The 15,000-nt window shown below is 39.6% G+C and overlaps 1 protein-coding gene across 12 annotated transcripts in view; it reads left to right on the forward strand.

Annotated features, from left to right (window-relative positions):
• Window positions 1-15,000, forward strand: part of GTDC1 (glycosyltransferase like domain containing 1) — a 174,850-nt gene that overhangs the window by 133,211 nt on the left and 26,639 nt on the right. For all 12 annotated transcript variants that reach the window (XR_007378524.1, XR_007378523.1, XM_048952889.1 and 9 more), the window contains one exon: window positions 13,252-13,361. Coding sequence is in view for 10 of the 12 variants with exons in the window: in XM_048952889.1 (XP_048808846.1) it covers window positions 13,252-13,361 (110 nt within the window). In the remaining 2 variants the exon portion in view is untranslated. The remainder of the gene's footprint in view (window positions 1-13,251; window positions 13,362-15,000) is intronic.

Here is a 15,000-nt window from a genome sequence, read left to right on the forward strand (position 1 = left end):
ATGGTGGTCACTGGTGTGGCACAATCCTTTCTCACCACAAAATTTGCACGCAAGCATTTATGTGCTTGCATTATTCCCTCTTGCTGCCCGCCAGCAAGGCCAGGGGCACCTGCCAAAGCTTTTGCTGTAACTGAGGCTACGCCAGCTTGTTCCTCCTCTCATATTGCGTTTGAGTGTGGCAGTGAATGTGCAAAGTTGCAAACCCACTGCACCCCAAACCATAGCCCACATCGTGCAGATGCCACATGCTGAATTTATTACTGTAAAATTCTGGGCTCTTTACTCCTTTCTTTCATGGAGAAGACCCGCAGTGTTTCTTTTAATTCAAGGGCCTCGTGTTCTTTCTTTCTTCCCTGCCTGTGCTGTATCATCTCGATAACGGAAAGTTGTCAGAAATCAATTCTTCTTCCCCTAATTGCATGGGTGCGATAAAAGATCACACGTGGAATCGGCGAGAATTTACACACACACGCAAACAAATAGCCCTTATCAATTCTCGTGAAAAATCAGATAAACCCATTATCTCACGTTGTACGTAGCTGTGTGTGACAAGAGCGTGGGGAAGGAGATACAGGAGCATGAGGAACTGCAGTGGAAGTCACGACGAGGAAATGCAGAAGAGAAAAAAAACCCAGATTGCGGAAATTTATCTGCAGATTTCTGGTCTAAGGGAAAATGGTGTGCGCAGAGATAGCGCCCTGCACCACTGCCTGGTTTGAATGTAGAGCATCACTGAACCCAAAGAGCTTAAGAAAGGAGTCTGTGGAGAAAAGCTTGTTTTGTGTGCACCGTGTGCCCATCACTGCGCTGCCACATGGCTGCCCACCCCAAGGACCTTTGCTCAGAAATGTGTCTCTGATAGTACAGCCAGCTTACTTTCTTCTGGGAGGTGACAGTGATGAATCAGCGAGCTGAGCACAAGCCCCCTGCAAACTGCAAAGAAGAGGAGCCTACGAGGGCGTATTTTTAATTGTAGCGCCTCATGACTTTCCATCTCGGCAGTGCCATACAGAATTTGTGTAGTTCATGTGTTCAGCTTTAATGGGAATTCAGAATTCAGAAGTGTTTAATACACAGACTCTCGAGAACGCAGTTTCTTTAATACACAGTGAATCTATACCCAAGTCATATTTTGCTCACACTGCAGAATAAATTTATCCCACCAGGAATTCAGGTGTAGAAAGGCAGCAGAAGATGAAAGTGCTCCACCTCGAAATCGCCTTTGAGTACTCGAAGCTGTTATTAGCCTCAATGGGCATCCCCAGCAGAATCACAGAACTGTAGGGATTGGTTGCTTTTCCTTTCCAGATGGCTACACATGCAGCATCACGTAAGGAAGACAGAGGTCGATCGTTTTCAGAAGTATCTTGCTTGCATCACCCACAAAATCCTCCATTTCAGGGAAATCTCAGCAGGTTTGTGCTTCTCTGCAACCTTGTATGGGGAAATTGCAGAGAACTGGGCTCTGGCTTTGTGCTATGTGGGGATTGAGTGGCTACAGGAAAACTTCATCTCTGAAAAGCAACCGATTCTGGCAAATGTAATCCTAAAAGGTGAAAGTGTATGGTAGATAAGACAGACTGAAAGCAAAGGCTTAAAATGCAAGTGTTTATACAGCCCGAACTAAAAGGTACCAGATATGATAAAAAGCCCACAGGACGTACAGTAACAGTTTTAAAATGGATACTTTTTAGAAGCATGTAAGGAAAGTTATCCAATACTCCCAAAGAAAAGTGTTCACCAAAAGTGCCGTACAGATGACAAATGGCCAATTGCCATGAATGTGTGTGTAGGTTTGTCTGATTAAGTAGAAGCTGACACCTTGACTTCTTGAACATCTAAGGCAAAAATAAGAATCTGACTTCTTTTTCATGCAATCCAGAGTTATGTTTGAGAGGAGATATTAGTTTATTTTGAAGAGTGAACTAGAAAGTTGATGGAATACTCTGTGAAATTCAGATTTAAATGCAAACTGGAAGGGGAGTTTGGAAGCATTTGTCTTATTTCATCATTCATTCGTTGGTGAAATCTAATCTTGAAACTTCTTCCAGCAGCCAGGAATTTGGGATATTGAATCGTTTCAGTGGAAGATGCACTATTCCTTAATCCTTGTTTCTGAGAGGTTGCAGAAATTTTCACCATATCGTAGAGATGTCTCAATTGTGAAAATCCAGCTCCTGTAGTGAGCATCACTTGCAGCTTTACTGCTTGCACATACATGGAGTTTGCCTTTTTGTAACACTTCAGATCGAGTATTCTGAAACCACAATGTTCAGAGTCTGATCTTGCAGGTGGAGAAACTGAGGCAGAAAGCAAATACCCAAATCACATGTGCCTTTTGTGATGTGTTCTTGCCCAGCTCTGATGACTGCGCCAGTCTCCTCTTGCTTTTCCCATTCAAGTTTCATGTAGCTGTGGCCGTGGGACAGAGAGGAGCAGTGGCATCTGTGTTTAAATCAGGTACTTAAATTTTCATTAGCCGATAAGTCTGATGAGTTGGTGGTGGAGCGTTTTTTATCCTTGCAGAAGATTGTGTTTCTGCCAATCATATTGGAAGATACACAGACGGTAGTGAAGGTGTTAGATTTTGAGTGGTATTTTTTCTCATCTGGTTTCAATTGCCCAGGCTGCTGATTAGTAGCTGAAGCATTTTGCTCATTTGGTATCAGCAGTGTAATAAAGCAGAGGAGGACTATCTCAGAAATACAAAAAGCTAAAATATTTTGTGATCTGTTTTCACTCAGATGTGTGCTTCAAATTGCATTCCTTCACTTGAGGGAAATCATTTCAGTTACTCCGGTCACAGTAGAAAGCAGTCCTCTTTTTGAATGCCTTTTTTCATTAATGTAGATATGTTTCTCAGATGAGAAACGATGTTTCTTCTAATTATGGTTACATGTAGTTAATTTCCTTTTTAAAAAGCTCGGTGTGAAAGGCAGTTTCCTTTAAAAAAGGGGGGAAAAAAAAAAGAAAAAAAGTGATGTTCCTGTTGCCTTAGCAACAGATTTATTTATTAGGGTCTGAAATGACATGAGTTAATATACCACATACCTGCTGATCGGCAAACTCTCCTATTTCAGCTCCAGTTGACAATTAAGTCCTGGACAGCTACAGCCAGGGGTTAATGTTACTCATTAGGAGAACTAGGTCATTACTGGGAAATCAAGGCACTTAAGGCAGCATGGATAAAATTCAAAATTCAACATCTCAAGGAGTGAGGGGTTTTATGTTAATTAACCTTATTTTCCTTTCATTAAAAAAAATCTTTCATATATGCATATGACAGTGGATCAATTAATTGGGGGAAGAAAAAAAAAAGTAAGCTGTAGTTTACTTTCCTAGTTGTCTTCATTTCCTTTGGAAGGGTTTCATTATTTTATGGAAAATTCTTATGTCTATATGATGAGTAAAAAGGGTATTAAAATTAAGAAGGGAATCATCATGGAAATCAGCTTTACCACAAGGGAGAGAGCAAATAAAAGCCTTGGAAATGAAAATAAATAAGCTTTGCTAATACCTCACCTAAGGAGCAGCATATAAGCCCATCAGAGCTTGGAGATATTTAGAGGTACTTCTTTGCTTCTTTATTAAGCAGTTACATAGTTATTTGACCTTCAGAAACCGAAACTTTAGAGAACTAAATCCAAGTTGTTGGTAAATATTCTATTTACGGAAAGCTGTTCAGTGATGTAGCACACAGTAACTCCTGTGGTTAGCAATTGGTTTCTGGTTTCCAGTAAAATTAAATATATTCTCTGAAAGTTTTATTAAGATATCTGAGTGGGAGTTTTAACTTGATAAGTCATAAGTGATTTAATAAAGCTCTCCAGAAAGCCTTTATTTACTAACTTTTAGCAGACTGCGTTCTGATATTGGAGAACTTAATAGGCTGAAAAAGAATCGTATTAAAATAAAAGTTTCTTTTTTACTCACTGCTCCCCCAAATACATTCAGTTCTTTCACTTCTACTAAGCACTGTGCTTTCTTTTCGCCGTTCAAGCTCTGCAGCCCTGTTTTGCTCCTTATTACGCGTGGAGAAATTTGGCGTCAACCCTTTTTCCACTCCCGTAAAGTCGAGGTTAAAGCACATCCTACCTGGGGTGCACATAGTGAGAGCAGTAAGCGATTGTAAAAGCAGTGTTATCTGCCCCAGAAGCAAAGATCGAGCCCTGTGAGTGCTCTTCTGCTACAGGGGATGCTTTTGCATTTTAAAGCAGAAGGCAAACAGCATCAAGATTCTACTTCAAATGTCATATCTAGGAACCTTCCTTCTTTGTTTCCTCTGTCCTACCCAGCTGCTCATAGTGCAGCCACTTCAGTGCTGTCCTCTGAAGGCTCTCGTGACAAGTGTTTCAGCCATGACTGAAAAGATGATCTTGACTTAAACATAGGACTGGAAAAATTGAGAACTTAAATGTCTGGGATCAGTGTACCTCGGTTTGACACAAAAGCTCCAGTAAGCTTGTCTTTGCCCTCTTCCTTGACGAGAGATTCATTTTATGATGTCTTTCTTCTCCAAGCAATTGCAAAACCCAGGAACGTTCTTTTAGCAGGAATGCATGTGTACTGGTGGGATGAAGGAGTCCTTTAATGGCTGTGAAGGAAGAGGGCTTACAGTCTTCCACCTGTTGTCATCAAAGTCATCTTTCTGTCCCTTTCTCCCAAAGTCATCTTGACCTTTCTCTTTCAGACATCTTCCTTTTCTCTTTTCCAGGCTCAATTCCACAGGCATGTCCTCCTTTCTATTCCTATTTGCAGCAAATCTCATTTTCCTCTCCCACAATTTCTCACCATTTCTCTTGTCCAGAAGTTGCCATCACTCTCCCTACCTTCACATGGTACTGTCCTATTTGATTCCTGCTTGCTCATAAGTCTCGTTGTCCAACCTTACTGCGTTGCCCTCTTGATCTCTCCCATTAATTTTCTTAATCAGTTTGTTACTTTCTTCCTTATAAGATCAGACCTGGTCTTACATCTTTTTGTCTCCCACCCTTTCTATCTTTACTCAGCTGTGCTATTTTTGTAGAGCTGGTCAAATTGATTGGATCTTATTCATTCCTTTTGCTTTTTGTGGTTCACTTCTGAGAGTTTTAAGTCAAACTAAAAGTGCACACTTTACCATTAGCACTTTCTGCCTCTTCATCCCCTATCTTCTACCATTGTCTTTTTCTTAGGAAATCTTCCTCTTTTTCTTGTGATTTTGTATTCTTAATGCATACAAACTCGTTCTTTATTCTGAGAAGTCCGATGATGTTATTCTGAGTCCAGGAGAGGAATCCGTGAAAGTGAAGGCAAGCTCTGTGTTTTCAGTTCAGATGTTAGATTCTGCCTGGGTTTCAGCAGCCTGACTGATCTGAGATGTGTCCAAAATGTGGATATTTTTAGGAAGATCTTCACAAGGGCAATAAAAAGCAATTCTTTGACATAAAATCAAACCCATTCATATATTCAGTTCTTGCTCAAAGAGAAAACGAGGCTTGAATGCATAGAACAGAGGCTTCTTTGAAATGTAATGTATGCAAGATATGCGCTGCAGTTGCATTAGGTAGTGGGACTTTTAAATCTTGTTCTTTGGCTGTTCTGGAAAATTTTTGGCAGCATTTTTTCTGGAAGATCATAGTCCAAGATGGCTTCAGTCCTGGGAAACATCATAAACAAGGACAGAAAAGGTTTTGTGATAAGTCCTGGGTGAACTTAGCAGACAGAGCCACCAGCTCCCTTTGTAATGTGCAGCACCCATCACCAAAGCATGCAAACACCTTCTGAGAGACAAAAATCAAGTTGTTCGTCAGCCAATGATCTAATATTCTTCTTTACTTTCACCAGTAATGGGGGGTTATGTTTATTCTGCTTCTTCCCTCAAAGCTCTTTGTAATTAATTTCTTCTTACTGCACTGCAATATGTGATTTTCTTCTCTCACTCTCTTCTTTTCCTCCCCACTTTCCTCTTCTCCTTTTCATCTTTCCTTTCTCCCTTTGTCTTCTCTAATCTCTGCTTTTTCTTGCTTGCAGTTGTGTGAAATCTTGACTCGATGAAATGAGTTCATTCCTTGTTCTGAAAGCTGTGAGATGTGTAGTTGTGTTAATCTCTTTGACTAATGAGTTTCAAACCATGGTCTTCTTGCCAAAAGAGTTCCTTCTTAGGAGCTCCATCCTTGCAGAGGGCAGCTTCACAAATCCAAGAAGCAAGAGTTATCTTTGGTAAGTGTTCTCACTCCCCTCATAGTAGTCATTAGTGACCAGGACTCGGTTTTGACCTAGACAGAGCTTTTGGAAGATTATTCAGTAAGTCGTAGTTTGGTGATATGAGTTCACTTTGACCATTAGAGAGGAATGGACAGAGTTGTTCCCCAGGGTTCAGTATGGTGGATTTTCCAATATCAGGCAAATGTGTAAGAGAGTATTTTTCACATAGTGACTTATGTTAGATTCTTCTGTTCTTCCAATGAACCACCTGAGAAAATTCTTAGCCACTTACTATCATATTCATAGCCATCTATTATTACCAAGGCATGATTTGTATAGTATGTGGAATTAAAATGGTGTATACTAGGTATGGTTATCAGGGCTGTCAGCATCACTCACATTCTTTATCTTGCTTACTGTGAGTCCCAACAACAGGGAACCATTTGTCATATTACCTTCGGAACACAAAAGGAAGTTCATTTCTATTTTTTTTAAATAAACTAGTTGAGGTGGTCCATAGCAGTTAGTGGATTCCATGGCAAATGCAACAGAAATGGTTTTCATCTAAGTCCTGCACTTGTGAAAAGCTAAGTTAACTAATTTGGAGTAAAAGAACTGAAAGAAAGGCATCTGAATAAAAGTGCATTGATTTTTACACCAATGGAACTGAGACCAAAGAACGGTCTTTGTCTCCAAAGGTTAATCTCTCTTTAGGAAATAAGCAGGAGGCTCAATGACTGATGGTGATCCTGAGGTTTCTTTGGGTGGAGAATGCGTAATATTTTATTTTGAGATTTCTCTTCATGAATTGTGAGGGGAGAAGAAGAAGAATCTAAACAATAAACTCCCAAGGTTCTTTTTTTATGAATCTCCTCCAGATAATGCAAGATAGGAGAAAATGCTTTTCCAGCGTAAAGCAAAATGCCACCCATTTTTCTCAGGCCAGCAATTTAAAAAAAAGAAAAAACAAAAAACAGAAGGTAAAATACACACTCCTCACTGTAAATAAGTCATGGGCTACAGTTGAAAATAAAACACGGTGTTTGCCAGTAGTGTTCAGCTGCTTTGTGCCTGTGCCCTGCCAGCGTTGAATCCCTAGGTGTGCACAGGTATTTTGCAAGCACAGGTGAGCATCAGGGCCTTTTTTTACTTGCAGGACCTCCAAATTGCTGCCTGGAATTTATTCTTCAGCATCTTTTTTTTTTTTTTTTTATTATTTATGCTTACACAAAAGCATTTTCTTTTAGCTGACTCCATTTTCTGTTAACTGAAGGGGTATTAGATGTTGCGGTAACTTTTGATGCTGATGATGCCAGACAATGTTTAGAGGCACAATTACAGCAGAGACATTTTGTAAGCATATCAGCTGAAGAAGAAAACTCATTGGACCTAACTACATATTTACACTGTACCTCTGCCTCACATTGGAGATGTAAAAAGATGGAAAAAAATACTGTGATAAATTGAATAAATGGAAAGCAATTAACTTTTCCTTCATGTTTGCATTCCCATAGTTATTTCTTTTTCCCCCATTTCTTTCCTAACAGCTCTTTCCTGGACAGTAATATTTCCTCTTTTGCAGTTATCGGGAGCATTGTTACCAGAAATTTGCTATGAAAATTTCTTAATTTTTTTTTTTTTTGCTCCTTTTTTTTAACGTCAACATGGAAAATGTATAACTGGAATCATTTGATTGAGGAAAATCTTCTGCTCACCATGAAAATAATTATTTACATGTATTTCATCTGTATGCTGAATAGGCTTGTAATACAAGTCCTCTCACTTTAGGAAGAATATTGTCTTCCAGAAGTATTTACTGACTCTGACCCTCAGCACACTTCTGGAGATGAAAGCTCCTGTAGAGCTGCATCGTACAGATGAGGAAACCTGGGCAGAGCGCTCTCGTGGGAAATCAGTGTCAGGAAAAGACCAGAACTCTGTAATTCTCTGTTCTGAAGGCCATGCTTCTTTCCTTGTAACTACACTGTTGCTTTCTAACATTATTGGATTATAATTAGCCTAGATTCAAATTTTACTGACCTCAAAATGTAATGCAAAATATCAAGGCATATTCTAGTAAATAGTGCAGTTCAGTCTTAAATCACTGATCATTTTTCTCTAGGTCAGTTTTGGCGTGAAGTGAAGCCCCATTTCTAGTTCAGCAGAGTGTGCATTTCAGGGCTGCCCCACTTCTTCATGTGCTGCCCTTTTTTTCTTGAGAATGAGATAGAGGGTCAGCAGGAGGCTGTTGTCATACAAGTCCTCCTATCAGCCCATGGCATCCTCCATCTCCTTCCCCAGGTCTGCAGTGTGTCAGCCAAACAGGTAGAGAACCTCAAGTTCCTGCTTTCATCACCCCAAGAAAGAACATTACTGGGATAAGGGCACCTTCCAGCTTCTGGCTCTGCTTGCAGTGAAGGTGTGGGTCTTGCCTTGCTGCCCCCCCTGCTCTCAGCAGCCCCTGTTGTTCTTCTCCTTCATTGTCTCAGAAATTTGAAGTTTTTCAATGGGTTGCATAGGTTTTCTACCTCCTCGTCCTTGATTCTTTTGTTCTCCATCCTCTTTGCACCATGCTTCTCTTCTAACATTGCTGAATGTCTTTCCTCTTTTTATTCCTTCTGTTCCATTCTTCTCCTTTAATTAATGTGCAGTTTTATTTTTGCTTCCTAATTTATATCTTTACTGATATTTTTCTGACCTTTTCTCTGCCACTGATAATGCTCTCAAATGCTCTCGGCAGCTTCTATTTCCATCAGAGCCTGACTCTTCTGTATTCTTTCCTTTCTTCCCAACCTTCTCCCTTTTCCTATTTCTTTTCTCTGTCTCCAGAAATGCTGCCCAACCTCATAAATAATGAAGAATTCTTTAGCAGCCTCTTCTGTGAGCCATTTTCTGTCAATAACTGCATATAGCCAGGAATGTGTTTCACCTCTTGCTGTATATTTTAGAAAAGTGCTAAAATGCTACTTTTACTTCTGAAGATTTTTTACTTGTTTTAGTAATGACACTTCTCACCTTTGCCTGTCTGACATTCAAGAGATTTTATGAAGTTAGCAGGCAACAGGAGATGCACACAGGTTGGAAGGTGGGTTCCTTACCTGATGCTTACCATAGGTTGCTCCTCTGTGACTTGGAACTAATGCTGCTGATCCTCTCTGAGCTCTCAATGTGTTCTACTTACTGTTGTGTAAGAAATGTTTTGAATTGCTTGGCTTTCAAGCACTGTCTGAAGTGAAATATTGCTGTGTGCCCTTCACCATTTTGAATTCTCTACCACTGAAATACTGCAAATCGGCCATGCTAAATGTCTTAAGAAGATTAAGATCAAGCTTTTTAATATTGCATTTAGCTGAGCTCATTTGTAACCCTTTCAGACTGTGGCCCACCTTGGGAGATGACAGGACCAAAATCGTTGCAAACCTTCATGCAGCATTATCTGAAATATTTAGAATTTCTCCCTGGCTCAGCACTTTCATATTACTGACTTACTTACACAGATTTTAAACTGGATTTCTTTTTAATACATTGCATTCATTTTGTGGCTTAGAGCAAGTTCTGTCTCTCTTGCCCAACTCTTTGCTTTCCAATTGCATTGTTGTATGTGTCTTTCTCCAAATTCTAAATAGCTGGGATTGTCACCAAGTTTAAGTTTACGTATACTTAAAAATGGAAGCTCGAGTCACAGAAAACCACCTGGGTCTCATACTAAATTTCACTTAAATTCAAGAGACGAATATGCACAGAATAGTGCATAAAATTCTGCTATTCCTTTTATTTCTTTATTGTCCCCATGTATTTTCCATCACTGGTCAGGGTGTAGGTGTCCTGCAGCAGCAAGGATTAACTCGGGTTCAGCTGTCTTGTATGCACTCTCCTTCCAGGTCCAGCAAAGGGCAAAGCTCTGGGGTTTCCTGAAAAGCAGAAGAGTGCTTTGAAGACTTTCACCACTGATTGCACAGAGGTGCATCGCTGCAGCGCAAAGAGGCTGTGGTTTTAAATCCTTTTAGACTGAAAAGAGGGATGTCAAGTCATCAATTAATCCTGACAGTGTCCGTCTGTGGTGAAAAAGTAATACTATCTCACCCATGTTCTAAACAGAAAATCTAAGGTGGAGATAAGAGAGGCTTGATAGTGATGGGGAGTAATGCTACGGCCCTCCCATTGCTCACCTGGGGACAGTCCTGAAAGTTTTTTTGGTTTACAAGGGGAAGTTACCATAAATCAGGATGAACTCTGATCCCACTCCCTGACCGCTACACTTCAAACGTGTTTGGGACAGAAAAATTAAAAAGCTTTGAGTAATTCTGGGTTAAAAAAAGATGTTAGTGTGCAGTATTTAAACCTGGAGACTGAGCAGCTCCAAGAGCATTGTACTCAAATGCAAATATAGGTATGAGCAGGAAGCAGATGGTGCCTGTGTCCACTTTGTGGAAGTTTGCAGCTGGAGTTTGGCCATTCTGGTGCTTTCATGTTCTTAGGATGAAATTAGACTGCATTCATACCATGCCAGTTCTTACTTTTCCTTTACCAGATGCAGACCATTTCTAGTAAAAATCCAAGAGCATTGCAAATACCTAAACTAAATAGCTAAGCCAGACCCTGGAATCAAATTAGGTTAATTTTCTCCAAAAGGTAATATCTCGAAAGAAATTTTTTTTTATCAGGCTTCTATAATATTTTGCAGTCCTTCCTAAGGAAATGGAGAATATATAATTAATACTGTTTAATAAAGCTCCAAAATGCAACAGATGCAGCCAAAAGTGCACGTCATTTTGAGCAGATCTTTACAGAACAGACATTCCATATTGTGTTCATCTTTTTCCACGATCACTGCTATGACAATCTGGTGTGTTTAGCAGTTGTTGCTGAGTAAGGCAGACTGGATTGTATATGGCTTTCTCCATGTCAGCCAAGAAACGTAGCGCTCTTTGGTGTGGTAAAGATGCGGTCTTGTGTTAGTTAGTCCTTTCTACCAGGATCTATGCTAACATACAGGTGTAAGAAGGCATTGCCACCTGTAGGTGCACATGCCAAAAGCTTGCTTTAGGTTATAACAGAAATGAGTGAAAATGAAACGGCTGCACTTTGGAAAAGTCACAGGAAGGGATGGGATGAGCTGCTGGGGAGAAAAAGATGGCAGAGTTCACAAAATGGGTCACTGAAACCTCTGAGTATTTTATAAAAGCCAGATATTTCAGAGGAGATGAGGAAGGAGGATCACCTACATCAGAAAACCCTTAAGAAAGCCTCCAGTGCAGAGGAAACATTTCCTCTTTCAGCATTCCTTCTGGGTGCCAAATTTTCCTTCTGTTCCTCCCCACCTATTAAACAAAGCTGCAACTTCCAATTCCTATCAGTTTTCCTAAATATGTGCAGCTTATGTGGCTTCTCCGAGCCGCGAGGCTTCACGTTCTCCTGCCAGCTCCTTGACAATGTGGCTCCAACAGCATCCTCCACTTTTGGCTGCCTCTGGGACCCCTGGTCTCTTCTGGAAAGGGAGAGGGAAAGCATTTCCTTTTCTGGAAGGACTTTTTGTGACTGAGAAGCCGATAGCGCGGCTGTGAAAAGCTTGGAAGGATCCATGTGAGCTCTGTCTGTCGGGGCCCATGGTGAATGGGAAGCTGTGGGCCTCAGTGCTCCTCAGGATCGCTTATGCACATCATGAGCACCTGCCCAAAAGGGAAACTGAGGCAAACAGAGAACAGGGAATAGGCTTGGACTGATAACTTACCTGCCAGAAACAGGTGGATCTCTCATTTCAAGCAGCTCTTGTGTTTTTGCAGCTAAAAGAAATTCTCTGTCCGAATTCTCTCTTATCCACTTCAGTTACTGGAACCACCGTGAAGACTCCTGGTTTGCAGATGTGAAACAAATTAGGAAGCTTATGCTGTTGCATTCCTCTTTATTATTTGGAACAAAACAAATCTGGGAGATGCAGAACTTCTTAAAGTAATTATTGTCTGGCTTTCTTTTAGAAAAAAATGCATCTGATTCAGAGAACTTCCCGGCTCCTGACAATTTTTTGCCGCCTAGGAAAGTCATATTAATTATAAGATTAATTTGTTTTAATTCCCTAAACCAAAAATATTGACTGAATGAGAAATTAACACATGTAGAGCTGCAGATGTCATTTGGCTTCAGATTTCCTGAACGATATAATTATTAATCTTTCATATAGCGGTGTGACAAACCTACAGATTCACTCTGGAAAATCAGTCTGTGAAGAAAGACATCAGGGCCACTGAGCTGTAGGTTTTCCCTTAGCACAGGAAGGAAAACAGTGGAGTTTTCTAAATAATAAATAAAACCAAAATATCTTAAAGGCATATGGCGCACATCTGTCTAAAATACAATAATTTAAAGCAGAATAATTAGATGGGAGATGTATGTAATATTCACCTTAGCTTGAGGAACTATCTTATTTTGTTTTTAATATAATCTACCAAATTTTGGAGGTTTAGATCATCTGTGCTATCTTTTTAACCATTTAACTGTCTTGGTAAAGGCAGTAGACAAACAAATTGTTTTTTTCCACTTTGTTATTAACCAAATTGGGTTTTGCCTTCTATTAGTTCTTTCTTTTCTTTTTCACCTGAAGCACCAAAGGGATCAGGAGCTTTCCATCGGTACACAGATTCATGACATTCTGGCTGGGGAGATCCTATTTTTTTAGCAAAAGTTTTTTAGTAATGTGTTACTCCTGAAAAAAAAATATATGTGAAATGTACTATAGGATAAGGATGCAATCTCCTATAAAGAATAAGCATATTCTGGAAAGAAGATTGTATACATAAGGAAAAACTAGAAATGATCATGGCTTTTTCCCACCTTATCCTTTCTCTAGTGTGATGTTGCATTGTTTGAGGACAGGGAAGAGATACTGGCATCGCATGAAGCAGCTCTGTTCCTGAGTGCTGGGTTGGGGAAAATATTCAAGCATGCTGTATAAACAAAGAGGGAATTTATACTCGAAGTAGAACTGAAGATAAATACTGTTCTGGTAAACAGAAAACAATTTCAGAAGTAAACACAAGTGATGCTGAGATAAGTTCTGTTTATTTCAAGGGAACATGACAAAGATCCTGAAACTTTCTTTAAAGTGCTGCTGAAACTGAAGGAGCAGGAGCTACCTTTTCACGTGTCCGTCCTTGGGGAGACTTTCACTGATGTTCCAGGTACTTTTTACTTCTGTTTTTTAAATCTTTATCATAAAGTTACCGTGAAATAGAACAACTTATTTTAATTGTTTTTACTTGGGATATTAAATAATAGTGATAGGTTGCACAATTAAAATGATTAGAGACAGCAAGCATTTTTCATTCTCCTTAGCAGTGCAAAACCATATTTATAACTTGTTTATTATTAGCATGTCCCTATTTATTGTAGCATCCAGATAGATGGAAGTGATTGGGTGGTTCAGATCGGAAATAAAATATTTCAGCCTGGGTCACTCATCTGAAACCCAGACTGAGATTTTAGCAGGTGAAAGCACTTAGTTTCCTTTCAAACATGGGGTTAAGAAGTTGTCCGAGAGCTTCTGGTTTGTGTCTCGTGTAAAAGTGATCGTTAATCGTTAATATTTTTCTACCACTCTTCTGCACAGTCCATCCTTCCCTTGGTTTCTGACTCTGCAAACAGTTTTATCCGTTTGCAAAAGACATGGGGTTTATCCTGTGTACGCACTGCTTCGTGTCTGAGAGCTTGTGGTGATAAACAGAACGATCAGATCCCGCTATGGGTGTGCATGCAGTAAATTAAAACTTTTAAAAATGTGTATCAGCCACAGGTGAACCAAAATATGGGGTGTTTTAGGTCATCTGTGTTTTCCAAATTGAAGACCTGTATCCCTCTGCTGCTTCAGTATGTAGAATTGCACTTGGGACCGGGCGAAAATCTGTCTTTTTGTCAGTTCTGTACTATCTGTTACCTCCTGGTCTGTTAATTTTCAATTCTTTTAATTTTGATTTTGCTGTTTGTGAGACTGGCAAAATGGATTGGATCCATATAATGTTTTGGTCCCCACCTGTGGCCAGGCTGGATTGCACAAATAAGCCGTAATTTGGTAGTAGGAAGTTCTTTGTGCTTTCTGTCCACTTTCTTTTCAGATAGTTTTCTGAAAGCCCGTTTTTGCAAGCGGGTCTTATCACTGATCAGAAGGCAACATTGCTTTCCAGACTGAGCACACCAGATTTCTTAGAAGGAGAAATTTCTAAGGAATATGTGACAGATAGGAATATACGATGGTGCACTGCGGGAACAGATTCTATTGACACTCATTTTGGATGTTGTTACATATCTCATTTGTGGCTTCAGTACTTATGAATAATGTAGATCATCCTAAATTTATGCTAGTATATCAAATCTATATGCCGCACCTCTTGTCTTGTCAATTCATTCATCCTCGTATATAAATAGAGTCTATATAAAGGGCAGCGTGGTGAAATGTGTCTCATCACCATGCATTTGATAGGGCCATATTCATACAAATGACATATGCAGGTCATTGCTAACAAGTACCAATAAAACCTGTTGCACATGCTTTGCTGAAAATCTATTTAAGAGATTTTTTTACAGACTTTTTTTTTTTTTAATAAATTGTTGGTACAGCATTTTTGTTCTCTCCAATTATAGGTTCAAATTCCCTCAGTTTTAAATGTGTCATATTTACATTTAAGTAAAAAAAAAAAAAAAGTATTTCTGAATTCAGTAATCATTCATTTATTTGACAACCCAATTTTTCAGTACCTCGCTGAAGTGCTTGGTGAGTATCAAGTAGAAAGTAATCTATCCCTTTCAGTGATGCTAAAGCTTGTT

This window comes from Lagopus muta, chromosome 8 (genome assembly GCF_023343835.1).
Source record: "Lagopus muta isolate bLagMut1 chromosome 8, bLagMut1 primary, whole genome shotgun sequence".
NCBI lineage: Eukaryota > Metazoa > Chordata > Aves > Galliformes > Phasianidae > Lagopus > Lagopus muta.